Source organism: Gadus morhua, chromosome 21 (assembly GCF_902167405.1).
Source record: "Gadus morhua chromosome 21, gadMor3.0, whole genome shotgun sequence".
Lineage (NCBI taxonomy): Eukaryota > Metazoa > Chordata > Actinopteri > Gadiformes > Gadidae > Gadus > Gadus morhua.
Window position 1 is genome coordinate 22,080,286 of NC_044068.1, and position 17,791 is coordinate 22,098,076.

At 44.5% G+C, this 17,791-nt stretch overlaps 1 protein-coding gene across 1 annotated transcript in view; it reads right to left on the reverse strand.

The window, feature by feature from the left end:
- LOC115534674 (afadin-like) overlaps positions 1–17,791 on the reverse strand; it is a 125,981-nt gene that overhangs the window by 50,345 nt on the left and 57,845 nt on the right. Inside the window, 7 exon segments of the mRNA XM_030345827.1 lie at positions 3,409–3,614; positions 6,484–6,545; positions 7,858–7,943; positions 8,402–8,471; positions 10,716–10,966; positions 11,350–11,444; positions 12,202–12,246. Coding sequence (XP_030201687.1) covers positions 3,409–3,614; positions 6,484–6,545; positions 7,858–7,943; positions 8,402–8,471; positions 10,716–10,966; positions 11,350–11,444; positions 12,202–12,246 — 815 coding nt within the window.

Sequence of the window (17,791 nt, forward strand, 5' to 3'; positions counted from 1 at the left end):
TGATTAGTTTGAGCCTTGATCTATTCCCTTAGGCTTTTCTCCATTCCTTCCGGAAAATAAACTAAGTAGATTATTTTTTTTTCGTGACTTTCTCACTGTATCTTTTATTTGTTGTCCATCATCAAAAGCAGGCTCATATCTGCTACATGGACACATCAAATCCGGTTTTGGTTTCCTGATTCCACTACAGGCCATTAATAGATGCCAGGGAAACAAGCTAGCTGCCAGCTCAACTATTAAAACCCAATGGCTAGGAAGAAATGCCATTTGCCATTAATTTGGCTTAGGTAGGCGAGCAGCCTTTGGATCAGCACCGATAGAGGCATACACACACATGGGAATGCCTCCAAACATTTGGTGTTACAACAATGAGCAGGGCCAACAGAAGCTTCGCCTTCACAAGCACTTTTCAATCATCTCTTCACACATTTCCCGCCATCCCTGTAGTCCACATCCCCTTCCAGCCCAGCCCCACACTACAACAGTCACCAACCAAAAGGCTTTAACCCATTTATGCCTAAAACGCCTGCTAAAAACGCCTGCTAAAATCCTATGCTATTCTAGGGAAAAGAACCTCATTTCCTGAGGTTTTTCTGAGAAAATAGTAAGAATTGTCAACGTCTACATAAACCTTAATATCTAAGCCTCTGGAGCACCTAGAAACATGAAATAAAAAGCATTTTAAAGGTAAGAACTACAGGTTTTATTAAAACATGCTCCCTGAGCACAACCATAACAGCAACATTTTAAAAACAATCTCAAAACAAGATTAAGAAGAAAAAACAGTATAAATCAATGATATAAAATACAACAAATAACATTTTAACCAAAGCATTGTAAAGGCACACCCCTGACCTGCAGATCCAGCAACAACTTCACGCTGGTGTAAAAGTTGTCCATGTAAACACACAAGTTTGACCCAAAATACGGTTTAGCCAGGTATGACACAATCCGGTAAGCCAGGCCTGTCTCGGTCTTGCCTGCAATGGCCCCTGTGTAAACTTGAAAATTGTTTACGTAGCTTGTATTGCTCTCTGCCATGACCCACACCTTTATCCCCCACTTCACCGGCTTCATGGGGAGGTACTGCCGGAAGGCAAGGCGTCCCTTGTATTTTACCATGGACTCATCCACGCTCACAAACCCATTGACCTCATAGAGGGCCTGGAACTGATGCAAGAGGAGGTCCATGAACCGCTCAGTGATGTTGCTAGGTACGCGTCCTGCGTCCCTGACGCATTAAAGTCTGAAAGGACGCACTAAACTCACTATCCATGCGTCCCGGGGACGCATCTCATTTTCCCCATGAGAAACGATACATTGTGAACATTAAACAACTCGTTTAATCACAGTAACTGGCCAAAGAAACCTTCTTGTGAGCAGATCGGACAAGCGCTGTTTCAACCCTCTGCGCATCTACTCGGCGCAGACGTGATCCCCTGTAGAAAATATCGCGACATGCTAATTTAGCCGCTACCAAAACAACTAGCTCGTCACCGCTGATTTCATTTCAACAATTAAAAATACGAACTTCATAGTAAATAAACCCACGTTTCCACTGCTCGATGCTGTGCTCATTCGTGTCGAATGAGCAAATCAAACAGGATCTTTTTGCAATCCTTCTGATTGAATATATGTACATTTATGACAAAATCGTGAGGACTAGGCTTGTGACACACACACACACACACACACACACACACACACACACACACACACACACACACACACACACACACACAGACAGAAATGTGGCGCTCGCGCGGTAATAGCTCATTGGCGCCACCTAGTGATCATTATGTGCAAATGCACAGCCTCTCATTAAAATGACTTAGGGGTCATTTGACCCCTCTTGCGGCGCTAGGAGTAAGTAAAAATGGCCCGGCGTTTCTAGTGTTAAACATGAACGGTTGAGTACTCCAGCTCTAACCATATCATACCACCATCAAGGAGTTTAACACTATTCATTTAATTTAAGAAATAGAATAATAATAAAAAAGAAACACATTTTTTAAACTGGGGAGTCGGGACCCATTGAATTTCTCAGGGACCCACCCAACTCGCCACCTGTGGGTCCCGGGGACTCACTACATTGAAAACCTATCAACATCACTGCCGCTGGATCTTCCACAGCTTATCGGATTTATCCAAGGCAGGGTCCAAGTTATCTTCTAGATGGAGATATCTGAAAATGCATATATGACAACGAATTTGAGCCTGACATTTATTTCCATCATTGTGTTTATTTGTATTATGTTATTTATAGTATTTATATTCATAATTGTATTACTATTTATTCATTATTCCATTATTGTATTTATAACTAACATCATTGTATTTATTCATTGTATTTATTTATATCAACCATCATCACCATTAGTAATTGCTATAGCACCACTATCATTACTGGCCATTCCGTTTTCTAAGAGAAGAGAATGGAACTCGGAAGAGAGCACAAGAAAAGAAAACATAAATATTTACCTCCAGATCATGTCGAAACGGTCCCTTGACATTTGTTTGGTAGAGCCACTTAGTTTGCCTCCAGTAATCGCGGCGTGCTGGTAGCTTTTAAATTCCAAAGCAAAGACACAGCCCGAGGAATGTTTTCATTTCTGTTTTCGGGACCGGGGTCCACTTGAGGTCGTGGGGGTCTGAGCTCGTACCGATTCGTTTCGGTCAATAACGTGTCCCACAGCTGATCGGTAAAGATCCTGGAAAACACATCGAGTGGGCTAGCATCCAAGGGGATCGGTTGTTTCACCCCCGGTGTGCGAGAGAATGTCTTTGTTTTCCGAGGCTGGTAATTGCCGGTTCTCCAGTCCAGCTGGAATCCCCGAAAGTCATCCTCCTCCTCTCATTCGGTGTCCAAAAATTCCCACTTCTGTGCCCGATCCAGTGGATCAACCGGCACAAAATCATTCTCGTCCTCATTCTCATACTCAAATCCCTTGAATTCTATGACAATATCACTGCCATCGCTATCAAAATCCTCCATGTTCATTGCTACTTCTCGGTGGCCAGCTAGACGCGTCGCTAAAAACAAACATAGAATATCGCGTTGCTATATGATTGATTGACGTGATTTTCAGCCAACCAAAGTTCGTTTTGGTGGTCTCCTGATCTTTACTAAAGCCTTAAGACCCACCCCATGTGTATTTTTAACCAACCAGAGTGAGTTATATGCTGCATTCGTCATGAAAACAGCACGTGTACAAAATGCTGCGCTACGCAGCAACCGGCAGGAAAGCCTATGTTGCGCTATGCAGCAACCGGCAGGAGGGGCTATGCTGCGCTACGCAGCATCCGGCGCCAATGGGTTAAGAGATTTCTTTAAATGAGACGCGTCCTATGTAGTATACAACAAAGTGAGAGTTTGAAGTTAGAATAGGTAAAAAAAGTTGCACCCACCTGAATGACACCTTCCATCATGCTCACCATCTTGTTAACGATGGCTATGACCTTATGGGACCTCTCTGAAGGGGACAAGTCGGGCCGGTAGTGAGGGGCCAGGACGTAGCGGCAGGCCATGTACAGGACGTATGTGGGGGAGAGCTTGAAGTGTACCGTGGAGCTGTTGGTGTAGTTGATGATGGCAGACAGGAAAGCATCTTCAGCTGGACGGACGGGGCAAAGAAACACAATGATCTGTCAATATACAAGATGCAAAACACAATACTCCTCTTTGTACCACTACACCACATTGCCCTCAATGCCCCCTTCGTGAGCGTCCGCGCGTCGGCTTGGGGCAGATTGTCGCTCAATACTTTCCTGGCATCGATTTACTTAAAAACAGTTCAGTGCCACGATGTAACATCATAAGGCAGACGGGCCCACGGCACAGGTGCCGATGTGAGTACTCTTATTGAAAATACCACCCACTTTAGTTCCAACTAAGACATACAGCTTTGACCATAACTGATCATACAGCAAAAAATATTATGCATTGTGCAATAGTAGCACTAGTGATATTCAAGAGCAATCAAAAAAGACAAACACACACTATTCGACTAGACTGTGGGAGTGCCTGCGGGAACATCCTGGGGAGAACCATGTTCATGCATATAATAAGATCAGGGCTGTGGACCTTAAAGGTCCCATGACATGCTATTTTATGTATTCTTTAATATAGGTATTAGCAGTAACACAGTATTCTAAGACGTTCCCAAAATTCAGCCGTGGTGCAGAGTTACAGCCACTCCGAGCCAGTCGCACATTGAGCTTCCCCCAAATGCGCTGTTTTGGTGTCTCTAGCTATAATGCAAATGAGGAGGAGCGAGGCAGGTCAAGGAGGAGGGTGGGGGTGTGGCCCTGAGCAGCTTGCAACCACGGTACCATGCGCTCTGTTTACAGTGGATGTATCGCAATGGCGAGGCGCACACAGTCTTTAGCCGTGTTCTGTAAATATTCTAGAACACACGGGAGTCCTGGAGCACTATGTCTAAATATTATCATATAGCCTACACAGATATCTATATCATATAATATATATTATCACGGCCAAAAGCTGTGTGAGCCGATATTATGAATCTCAAACGACCGCGTTGGGTTCTCCGACGTTCCTGGTTCTTCCACGTCCACATCAATGTGAAGTAGACACTGTAACGCAAGTGTTTCTTGTCGGTTCTTTGACGTGTCTTGTATTTCCACATCGAGACTGTTGTGGGGGTTATCTGAGCCATGGTTGAGAAGGAATTGGGGGAAAGGAACTTTGGCTTTGACTCCCTCAAGAACATGAACCACGACATGGAGGAGAAAGGGATTGTTGGCGGCGAATGTCTCCCGCTTGAGCCCCACTGAGGGACCACCGCCGGAGGCGGAGGTGCCCAAGCGCTGCCTGGCAACGATCCCTTTCTCCTCCTTGTCGTGGTTTATGTTCTTGAGGGAGTCAAAGCCAAAGTTCCTTCCCCCCAATTCATTCTCAACCTTGGCTGAGATAACCCCCAATACGAGTCTCGTTGTAGAAATACCAGAGACGAGAGTCCGACGTGTTATGCGCCATAACACCAAAAGCAGAACGGTTATCCAAATAACAAAAGTGTACAACACTTGCGTTACAGTCCTGGAGCTCTATATCTAAATAATATCATATAATACATATTATCACGGCCAAAAGCTGTGTGCGCCTCCAGAGTCCAGACGATATTATGAATCACAAACGACTTTGTCGGGTTCTGCGACGTCTCTGGTTCTTCCACTTTCACATGAACCTGAAGTCGACTGAACCGCACGCTGCCGTCTGCCCGCTGCCGGGCGATGGTGCCTCTCGGCAACCGGCGGCATGTCGCAGTTCATGTACTTCAGCGAGTCAAAGCCAAAGTTCCTTTCCCCCAATTCCTTCTCAACCATGGCTCAGATAACCCCCACAACAGTCTCGTTGTGGAAATACAAGACACGTCAAAGAACCGACAAGAAACACTTGCGTTACAGTGTGTGTATTCACACACACACATGTGGCGCTCGCATGGTCGAGTCTCATTGGCGGGCTAACTTCTCTGGGCGGGCCAGGCAGAGTAAGGGGAGGAGCTGAGATTCTTGGTGACGTCCTAAATACAGACATTCCAAATCAGCGCACTTGAGCCTCCGTTTTTTTCAAAGGCGAGCAGAACAGCTAGTGCTCGTTTTACACCAAACGCAAGTTTTAGCCACTGGGGGACCATGGGCAGGCTAGGGGAACTCATATTTATTTTAGAAAACCTCAAAGTGAGATTTTCATGTCATGGGACCTTTAACATGTTCAAGTTGGTGTTTACTCTGGAAACCTCAATGTGTTATTTTAGTTTTAAGGCAATGCAACGCACCTACTCATTCTGTGCCTAATGTGTGAATGGGTCTCGAGTGTACGTTGGATCTACCAGTTTGGAACAGTATTGAATCTCTTTCTCTCTTGTTGGTAAATGGCCAACGGGTTTGGAAGGGATTTCCTTTATGCTGGTGGGCTGCGTCATTGCCATTCGGCTTCCCATGCAGGTTGTGCACGGTTCAAACGATGTATCGTCGCGTGTGTGACCCACCTGTGAAATTATGAAGCTACACACGGAGCGCGCAAACTGCTCATCTAGATCTTCATAAATGACACCACGGCAACTTTAATGTCTGCTACAGAGGGCCGTGTCTGTCCCTAAATTTGGCGTTGTTTACCACATAAACATGTATAACCCCGCATTGGAGAGATGTTAGCCTTGTCTAAATCACAGAGAGGTGACTAGAACATCCCTCTGCCAGTCCTTTAACTGTGTCTATTGTGTCAGTCTATTGAATTTAAATATCTTCATTTGGAGGCTTTTGCAAGCAATTAATTACAGGACTATCATGCCATAAATCTTTTTTTAATTAGTTTGACAGCTCTAGGTTAAATCTGTCAGATCCAACTAAGGGTGAATAAGCAGGGTATCAATTGAATAAATATGCAAGTTGGAAGATGCCCATTTCTTTACGTGGTTAGAGACAGAACAAAAAGGATGAGGCTGTGTTCTCACTACTCACAGTTGTCCCTGAACTCAATGCTGGCTGGCAGCATTACCTCCGGGGTTAGGCTGTCCTGGGATCTGCAGGGACACAGAGAGACCACAGACGGTAAGGAGCATACCAATGCCTACCATACCTCCTCCTACGGAAGATTTATTTTTCTAAATAGACTCAGCTGATCCTTGCATCTTGCATCTTTCAGCTTTTGTCGTCAGCGTTAATGCCAGAGCCTGTCTGGTGTTATTGGAGTGGTTACATGTGTCGGTAATAATGATAATCAATGATCAGCGTACACTAACCTGCCTTGAGGCCATGCTACAAGGTGTGTGTGTATGTGTGTATAAAAATAAATACATCGATGTAAGCCTGCTGGGAAGATAGTCTGAGCTGTTTTTCATTTCCTCTGGCTCAAGCTTTTCCCAACTGTTCCACAGGAGTGTACCAGAAACTACGTTCGATCTCCACGGCGATGTCCACAGTGGTGCTGCTTTGTCTACCAGCAAGGTAGAACACATTATCACAAAAAATTGTGATAATGTGATGACATGGCCTGTCATCACATGTTTACCATCATGTGTTCAATAGGCCACCACCATACCCGTCTTACAGTAGGACTGTGTGATGGTTCAGTGTGTTGGACAGCAGAGGACTGTGTGATGGTTCAGTGTGTTGGACAGCAGAGGACTGTGTGATGGTTCAGTGTGTTGGACAGCAGAGGACTGTGTGATGGTTCAGTGTGTTAGACAGCAGAGGACTGTGTGATGGTTCAGTGTGTTGGACAGCAGAGGACTGTGTGATGGTTCAGTGTGTTGGGACAGCAGAGGACTGTGTGATGGTTCAGTGTGTTGGACAGCAGAGGACTGTGTGATGGTTCAGTGTGTTGGACAGCAGAGGACTGTGTGATGGTTCAGTGTGTAAAGGGAGAGCAGAGGACAGCTTAGTAGTTTCCTGTGTGTTGGGACAGCAGTGGAGTGTGTGATGGTTCAGTGTGTAAAGGGAGGGCAGAGAACAGCGTGGTAGTTCCCTGTGTGTGTTGGGGCGGCAGCATGGCAGCTTGTGGTGTCCCAGGTCTGGGTTAAGGGTCAGCACTGCAGTGCACAGCCACCGGCCATACGCCTTAGTGGGTCTGTGAGCGATGGACTTGCAATGAGGAGCAGCAAAAGGCAAATATATAGGAATACCAGTAGTCACTCTCGAGATGGAGAGAAAAGAAAAGAAACCGTACGTGTGCGTGTGGGTCATACATTTGTGCCCATGTCACTGTGATGTCAGGTTATACAGCAAGTCTTAGGGTAAATATAAAGGTTTTGTTGCTTGAGAGTGATATATTTTCTCTTTTTTGTGCTGTAAGGACTGGATCACTTGCTCTGAATGCTGAAGTGTATGTGGTACCTGCTGTCCTGCTGTTCCCTTATCGTGGGCTTCACCATGCCCCGCTCGCTGCAGTTTGTCCTCTCCATCTCCAGCCTACCGGAGCTCTGCACACGCATCACACAATACATTCAATATACAGACTGACTACACTGACTACACTGACTTCACCAAACCAACTCAAGTGTCATCACAGACATAAAACCCACTATAAGTAGTGCCATCATTACATTGTGGCACTGCGCCACCATGCTCACAATACGGATGTAGTTACAAGGGCCTTAAGCTGATTCTTTGAATTCTAAAACGGTCAAATCGATTAAAACACAAAATAAACACTTTCCATTATATACTTAGCAACGCTAAATTATCAAAAACAATTGACCGCCGGAAGTCGGGAAGGCCCATGCAAGTGAACGGAGCGTTCTACAGCATTGAAAAGAGCCGTGTAATAAATGGCTATAACTGTAGCTACAACTCAACCACTACAGGCTACCCACTGGAAAACGCACATAGTACAGCTTTAATGGAATGACTTGAAATTTTTTGTGATAATGTGTTCTACCTTGCTGGTAGACAAAGCAGCACCACTGTGGACATCGCCGTGGAGATCGAACGTAGTTTCTGGTACACTCCTGTGGAACAGTTGGGAAAAGCTTGAGCCAGAGGAAATGAAAAACAGCTCAGACTATCTTCCCAGCAGGCTTACATCGATGTATTTATTTTTATACACACATACACACACACCTTGTAGCATGGCCTCAAGGCAGGTTAGTGTACGCTGATCATTGATTATCATTATTACCGACACATGTAACCACTCCAATAACACCAGACAGGCTCTGGCATTAACGCTGACGACAAAGCTGAAAGATGCAAGATGCAAGGATCAGCTGAAAGAATCTAATTAATACATTTTATTGAAGTTTAAATTGTACCCCAAGACAGGCATTGGTGCCCAGAGGGACTTAAACCCAATTTGTCATGGACGTTTGTATTGAACCATTAACAGACAATGCAGTCTGGAAAATAAGTATTGAACGGGTCAACACGAATGACATAGGAACCCTATTGTTTTCGTTAGTATTACTATTATTTTTAACTTGACCTTTTGGGTCCTAAAGTAATAAAAATGGGTTAGGGTTAGAAGTTCAGCATTTCAACAGGCTGCCATAAACACCAGGAATGTGCAATATTCCTAAAACTTAGGGTTAGGGCTAACCCTAACCCTAACCCATACGGTCAGACCACTTGGACTTGTGGCAATGGGTTAGGGTTAGGGCTAACCCTAACCCTAACCCATACGGTCAGACCATTTGGACTTATGGCAATGGGTTAGGGTTAGGGCTAACCCTAACCCTAACCCATACGGTCAGACCAGTTGGACTTATGGCAATGGCTACAACTTGACCCTACTCCCACACACCAACAGCTTTGGTGCCGGAACTGGTCAAAGCTGCAAGTCCTGCACACATGTAACAGGTGAATGTGGGACTATATGGTGTGAAATTCAAAGAAGGAAAGGCGAAAGATTGCAGAGATAAACATTTTAAAGTGAAATACATGAACATGTAAACAGCTCTACAACACGTTTAAACAGCTCTCACATTACGTCAAAAGACGCAGGCTCAGCTGTCGAATGTGGCTATTAAGAAGATATTCAATACTATACCCATGCCGAATTTAAGGACTATATCTAAAAAAAGAAAAAACTGAACCGCGACACACGTAATTTCGCAAACGTACGTTTGAGAGTGGATTTTGACACAGTATGCTCTAGAAACATGGTTGGTGATTGTTTTGATAATTTAACTTCCGGTAAACCATTTTTTAAGGCATACCAATGCCTACCATACCATACCTCCTCCTGCGGAAGATTTATTTTTCTAAATAGACTCTAATCTGCCCTTGGAAGTCTACAGGTCCATGTAGTGTAGTGGTGTTGCGTCGGACTCCATGGGGTCGTTGGTTCAAATCAGACCTCAACCACCCATTTTGTGAGACATGGCCTGTCATCACATGTTTACCATCATGTGTTCATTAGGCCACCACCATACCCGTCTTACAGTAGCTATATTTATCTTTATATCCGTCCATAGGTGTCCCACACTGCCATGATCCATTATTTCTACATTCTCCGTCTGATTCTCTTATGTTGATATGTTGATATGTGAGAATTATCCCTGGATTAGGACTGTGCTATTTCATCATGCTACTGCTTGCTAGGCAGCGCTCCCTCTTCTGCTCTCCGTTTCCCATACACTCTATTTTTACTTCCCAGAGATTTCAGGAATCTTAAAAATACAGAAATCCTGGAGCTTCTGATTGCAAGCTGAGATTGTGGCTGCTGGTAGCACTTCGAATGCTAGGCTAGGCTAGGCCCGCTCCGTTTCTCATCTCAGCTGATCCAGCTGCTGCACACAGCTCCACTTGCCTACATACCAGCTCCTCTCCCTTTCGGTCTGATCTGTCACCGTCTCTCACACCAACACACTAACAACACCATGTGTCTAAAATGTACCTATGTGGGTGTGTTTGTGTGTGAGAGAGAGGCCACACCCCAAACCACGTTCAGATTAGAGGGCTTTTTTACAACCTCAAATCACCTCTTGTCCCTGCCCCTTTACTTCTCCTTTCATCTCCTCCCTAAAGTTTTACTTGCAGTGATTGCTCAAACCACTCTTCATCCTGCATTATTCTCACAACTTAGACCCCAAGATTAACACCAAGGCAGCAATTTTATTCATCTGAAAGCGATTCTATCTCCACCTTGGTTTATTCCAGTACCATATTTTCTAGTTTCAGACTCACAAATACAAGATTTCCCGGTACCCAGCATCCCAGTCAGTATACAGAGTTCACAGCGCTCACTCACTCACCCAGACTTGTGTCGGCCTCTGATCATTCCGGCTGGGTCTCGTTTGCTGCCCTGATCGTACGCGGGGTCTACAAACTTGAAGACGTGGGCGGCACCAAACTGGAGGGTGGATCCGGAGTGCAGCACGGTGGTCTCGTTGACACGCTGCCCGTCCACCAAGGTGTCTGCGTCAGGCCCGTGGGGGGTGACCGTCACCAGCCCCTCGCTGTGCATCAGGTTGCAGTGATGAGGGAGGAGGCCCGGACCAAACAACTGGGACAAGAGGTGAAGCATCAAGTGGAAGAAAGAATTCACTCACCACCTTTCTATCGATTAATGGTAAAACACGGTCAATTGAGGTGGGAAAACGTTCTGTAGGGTGGGCAGCCTGCGAGTTCTCCCCTAGCGGAAACTACAGAGTGTAGCGCTGTGATGTCACAGTTCGACCCCACAAACAGACCTACCCTAACTCTACAATTGTTACTAGTAGTAAGGCAACATTAACATTGGATAGTTAAGGTAGTCTGAGTTCAGTATTTCGATACCTGCTAATCTGCTATGTAGCTCTTTCCACTAGTAGGACCAGGAGGCCACTCTATCAGAGCTAAAGAACACACATGAGCAGCTCAAAACAAGCGCTTCGGTAGTAAGCCCACCTGGATGGCTCCATCATCGGTGCAGTCCGAGCCCACCTCTGTGATGCTTTGCTGCAGGCGGTAGAGCTTTGGTTTGTCCCGGGAGTCTGAGCCATCTACATCACAACAATACATTACTGAAGGCGTCATATGGTACATCTTTTAATGGACAGATGAGAACTTACAGGAATTTTTCAGAGATAACGGGAAGTATTAGAGGCTAATTTTGAAAATTTTTGTGCCAGATAAGCATTTCCAATAACTTTAAATAGATTTTTGTATTACGTGTGAGGGGGGACATGTTGATACGGTTTGTATATCTGGGCTGCCCGTGGCTAGCCTACATGATTGTGGTTGGAGATTCCATGTTTGATAGGAAGCAAAGCAGCATTAGTGAGCTATTAGAGGACAGTGGGAAACAGAGCATGCTGTGCGTGGGTTCGACAACTTATGCACAAATAATTGGCCGGCTTTTGTCTTGGCCTACAATGGGAGCTGGGGATATAGATTTTTAACATGTGCTACACGTGAACCTCCTAAGACGGCGCAATTTGATTGGTTTGCCATCTTGGGAAATATCCCATGATTGAGATCTCAAACTCGGGATAATGGTGAGCGCACGTGACGGTCGTCTCGCCATGCTAATAAAAACAAATAAACCGCTAAAAAAGAAAAAAATCCCAACAGAAAGTGTCATCGTTTTTATTTTTGGAGCGTTCACGTGTAGTATGTACTAAAACAATTATTACTAAAACAATTATTAAAACAATTATTCACCTCAGGCTGAATAGTGGGGAAAAGCCCCCTGGACCTGAGATGTATATAAAGATGCGTGGTTAGAAGAGATAGAGGAGAGAGGATTTGCATGTTTACCTTCGTGGTGCCGATATGCGTAGTAGGCATAGTGATTCCCTCTCCCTAGTAGGCAGACAGGCAGGTGAAACACATGCACAAGCAGACACACAAAAGTATGCACACACACCAACAAAACATGCCAGTAGGAAGCATGGGGGAGGGAAAGGGAAGACATACAAAGCAGAGTCAGAATGCAGCAAGGAGGAAATAAATTAAGCATACCATGATTTCCCTGGTTAATCCCATGTACGCGTTCTCTCAAAACGAGCATGCAAACCAAGCACCAGAAAACAAGGATCCCACAACAGATGTCCCAGTGCATCAGGTCACAGGAGGGGATAAGGCATAAGGTGGAAGAAGGCTGCTAATTTTTTTCCTGACAAAATCTGCCATATCTCTAAAACTACATGGTCAAAAGTTAAGAAAATTGGCAAGCTTGTAGAGCTCGTGAAATGAATTAGGGATAAAAAGGATTGGCCACATGCATGAAACTTGTTATACATGCACCATTGGTCATGAAGAACAACTTTCAGAGTCTGACCCATATGGTCAGGTTATTATGGTCACCGTCTGTCATACGGTCGTACTATCTGTCATACGGTCGTACTGTCGGTCATACGGTCGTACTGTCGGTCATACGGTCGGTCATACGGTCGTACTGTCGGTCATACGGTCGTACTGTCGGTCAAACTGTCGGTCAAACGGTCATACTGTCGGTCATATGTCATACTGTCGGTCATATGTCATACTGTCGGTCATACTGTCTGTCATGTGGTCATACTGTCTGTCATGTGGTCATACTGTGTCATATGGTCATACTGTCGGTCATATGGTCATACTGTCGGTCATATGGTCATACTGTCGGTCATACGGTCGGTCAAACGGTCGTACGGTCGGTCATACGGTCGTACTGTCGGTCATACGGTCGTACTGTCGGTCATACGGTCGGTCATACGGTCGTACTGTCGGTCATACGGTCGTACTGTCGGTCATACGGTCGTACTGTCGGTCAAACGGTCATACTGTCGGTCATATGTCATACTGTCGGTCATACTATCTGTCATGTGGTCATACTGTCTTTCATGTGGTCATACTGTGTCATATGGTCATACTGTCGGTCATATGGTCATACTGTTGGTCATACGGTCATACTGACGGTCATACGGTCATACTATCTGTCATGTGGTCATACTGTCTGTCATACGGTCATACAATCTGTCATGTGGTCATACTGTCTGCCATACGGTCATACTGTCGGTCAAACAGTCAGATAGTAGGACCCCGACATGGTTGCTTGCAACTATATTTATTATTATTATTATCCTGCCATGGTCTATGGCAGCAAATAGAATGCCTTGGCACACTGATTCAGGACAGTCTAATGATCCCTTAAAGCAATTTTGGGGTCACTAGCTCAAGAGCTTTAGCAGCACTAACGGGTCAAAGTTGGGCATGCATTCATGCTTAAAACTTTTCACAAACAAGTCATCATTGGAGTCCTTGGGCCAAGTCGAGTTCAACGCACCCATGTTGTCATTTTCCCCCATGATGGATTTTCCGACATCTTGGTTTTTATCAAAAACCTTCAAAATGCCTCTCCTCTCACAAATTGTGTCCAATCTTCTCAAAACGTATGTATGTAATTTTTCCATTCAAAACTGTTTGGCCGCGACAGCCAATCAAATTCGACCGCAAAGCCACCAAAAAGGAAGTAAGCCAATTTCTCAGCAGCCCTTTGACATATCATAACCAAACTTGGTACATAGACCCATGACATCATGGGGACACTCATCAAAGGGACCTTTGACCTCTAGGGGGCGCTGTAATTAATGAAGACGTGTTTAACTCTTCTTTCTTCATATCAGTATATTTATTTTCAATGTCTGGTGATACATTCAAACCTCCCGTATAGGTTACATATTATTTCTCATGGAAACATCAGAATTCGGCCGCCATGTTGAATATCGTCAAAATCAATAGTACATATCCACAGGCCACAAATTCTGTCCAATCTTCATGAAACTTGCCATATAGGATCTTCAGTTTCACCACCAAGCTGAACAAATGTTCAAATTCAAAACCATTTGGCCGTGACAGCCAATCAAACTGGACGGCGAAGCCGCCAAACAGGAAGTAAGCCCATTTCTCAGCAACTCTTTAACTTATCATAGCCAAGCTTGGTGCATAGACTTATGACATCATCATGGGGACACCCAAACGGTTTGGTGACCTTTGACCTCAGGGGGACGTCAAACAGAAAGTAAGCTCATGTCTCTCCAAGACTGTCATGCATCCAAACGAAACTTGGCTCATAGTCGTATGACCCTATCCTGATGATGCTCAAATAATTTGGTGTCATTGGACGTCTAGGGGGGAATTAAAACCACAGTGAGTATGATCATATCCCAGTCGATCTATTATTTTTTTATGTGAAACTTGTTGAAAGTGCTGAAGGCCATGTATTTGACGTAGACCTACGTTGTTGCTGTGGCTACTCTGGTCTATTGTTCTTGCGCACGCGTCGTGTTACATTGCGACGATGTGCACGATTAACTTACCAAACGATCGCAGAATACATATAGCTGCCCTGATCTATAGTCGTATGCATTGTTGGCCGCAAGTCTATTCCAGCCCTTATAAAGCAACTTCAATGTATTTTCATTGTGATAACCAGTGAAATTACTGAGACTGTCATCATGTAGCCACCTAACCAATTATGTCTGTCCTCCAAAATATTTGATGGTGTCATTCTGCTTGGCCCCCTCATTGCTTCTCGTATCTATATTTATTATTATAATTGCAACAGGTGGAATGATGGATAAGAAGACAATTGATTGGGGTCCAAACAAACCATCTTCAATGACCCCCTGATTATCCCTTTATAAGGGCCGCGTGTATATTTATTAGGCCTGCAGCGGATTCGAATTGTATCCGAATCTGTTCGGTTCGTTTACCACAGTTCGGAGCATTCTGGAGATCCGCGGATTTCGGTTTCATGAAGGCATTGCCTTATGTAGCGTATTTTGCCTACTGTAGCCTACGTCCGATACCAAAGGGTGTTTAGGACCCAGCGGAATGCATTCTCTCCAGTGCTGCCCGAGCCAATGAGACTTTTCCCGCCCCTCCCTTCAGCCTGTCAGCGTTCAAAACAAACTGGGCTTCAAACGATTCCTACATTTAAAGGAAGTAATTGATACAATTATATTCTAAATATACGGGAGATAAATACAAACGGGTGATAAGCGGGATAACGGCCTTCGAGGTCGACCGGTTCGATGGAAATAATGGACAGGTAGAGGCAACTCTGGCTTCATGCTGCGCTCGTCGCCAGAGTTCTAAGCCTCGTCGGCCGTTATCCCTTACATGTTACACTCAACACAACATTTATTGCACAAAAAAGCCTTGCAAGTTGTCTGATTGCAGTCAATTAACACATTGCAAATAGCCTGTGGGTCTCATTCATTTTTGTGTTTCTCCCCCAAACCCTCCGTCCAAAAAAAGTCCGCCTTTTTACTATCACGGACATGATCCTAATCCGAACCGTATCCGAAACCGAGGCCCAAAACGGTTATCTGAACCGAACCGTGGACACACTGATCCGATTCACCCCTAATATTTATACATCTATTAGGGCTATAGCAGCTCACGGGAATCACAGTTCGGTTCTGTGTCGATTTATTATTTTACCTCAATAAACACATTTATATTCCTTTAATTGTATAAACCCAGGGTCGGCTCAATAGGGCACAACTGCCACGTTCCTGGTCTGTGCCCTAGCATCAATGTTGGCCCTAACATGAAAGAGAAAATGTGATAACGTGAAATAGTTGTCCTGTAGGTTTTGCCATCCATGCCGATGGTAGAGTTCGATGTGCAGCTGACACACAATAAATCATGTTATTTTTTTACCCTCTTGATTTCGTCCAACTCAGTTAGCTTATGACCGTATATTTGGTGCCATGCACATTTGCGCACACACACACACACACACACACACAGGAGTCTAAAGGCTATAAAATGATTATAATGGCAAAAAAATGCCATAAACACAAGAACTGTTACATTTAGACGAGCACCATTGTGGCCCATTGAGAGACGAGTGCAGGAAGAGGCAGTACCTTGTTGTTGGAGGGCAGCTACCAATAACATGATCCTACATCATAACTGAAAGACGAATTGTGGAAAACACATGCTGTCATGTTCAGTCAAAGAGAATTGATGCTTATCCTGCATTTAATGTTTCATTGGTCTCAGTTAAAGGAATAACCAGCCTGCATCTCACTGGAGAGTGGGCTACACTCTCCCCGTCTTGAAAGACTTGAAACTGTCTATGCAGCCTTTACAAACTTTAGGTCTTCAGTGTGGTTTCATTTTTGGAGGTATTTACACCAAACCACCTTATGGTAATATTTTGGTTTTGATTATGTAAAAGTGTGAGTTATAGCCAATGTATGCAAAAATAGCATTATGTATAATTTGGTATTGTTCAATAAATCACAATTCCAATTCAGAGAACCCCCGAGGCCTAAAATGTGGTTCCTCTTCAAGGACCTCCCCCTTAGTTAATGTGGAAATATAACCCTGAAATTCCAATTACCACTCTGTACGTCTACATGCACCTCTTAATCCGATTACATCAATAGTTCGACTATGCTCCTCAATTGGACAACCGCAATTGTGCGAGTATAAATGCGAGTGAGAAAATCTATTCATTGGCCGAAGCATGTCATACCCTGGTATGATGTGTGGCGCTGTACCCATTACAACTAGTGGTAATAGAGCCACTTCCTCCATTTTCTTGGCCACCTTTTTAAATAAATCAGTTTCTAGTCTTCCTCCCATCCATGAACTGTAAAATGTGCATGTCTTTTAACTGGTACAGCATGAAACGAGTCTCCTTGTCTGGCCAAAAGTGTGTCTTGCTTCTTGGCCACTCAACCGTGTTGTTTGCTGTTTGACAGCGACAACAACTACTATCATTGCCTCCTACTTCCGTTTCACGTCACCTGGAAAAAAACGTTTTGCGAACGTCACTCAAATTATCTAGGGGTCTTAATCTGACTATGAGAAAACCCGATTCGGTCTGATTTGAGTCAGACTAAGTTGTATAATGCATCTTAAATAAACAATCATAGTCAGAAACCCCATAATTCGGTTTTTTGGAGTGTAATGTAAACAAACCGACTGTTGCAGGCGTTCACCTAGCTACTTTTCATAAATTAATGGGGAAAAACAATTTGGGGGACTTAAACAATTCAAAAGGCGAACAACTCAGGGTTGTCAAAGTTGGTACACGTATACAAACCGTGTAAGCTGGCCTCCAAAAATGTAAGTACCAATTTGGCAATAGGGGGTGCCATAGCTCACAGCCAAACAAAACAATCAGCCCCATTATTCAATCCTCAGCCGGCCTCAAAGCGGCCCATGGACTTGAAACTTGGCCTGTTCGCTCATTACCTTCGGTGGCATTAGCACGGTGACAAGCTGGCAGAATATTACCACACAGCGAGCTGGCGCAACCACGCATATTTTCTTAAAAAATGCACATGATGCGACATGTCTAGTTTTCGTTGTCGTTTAATCGTTTCTGCTCTTTATTTGTCCACTC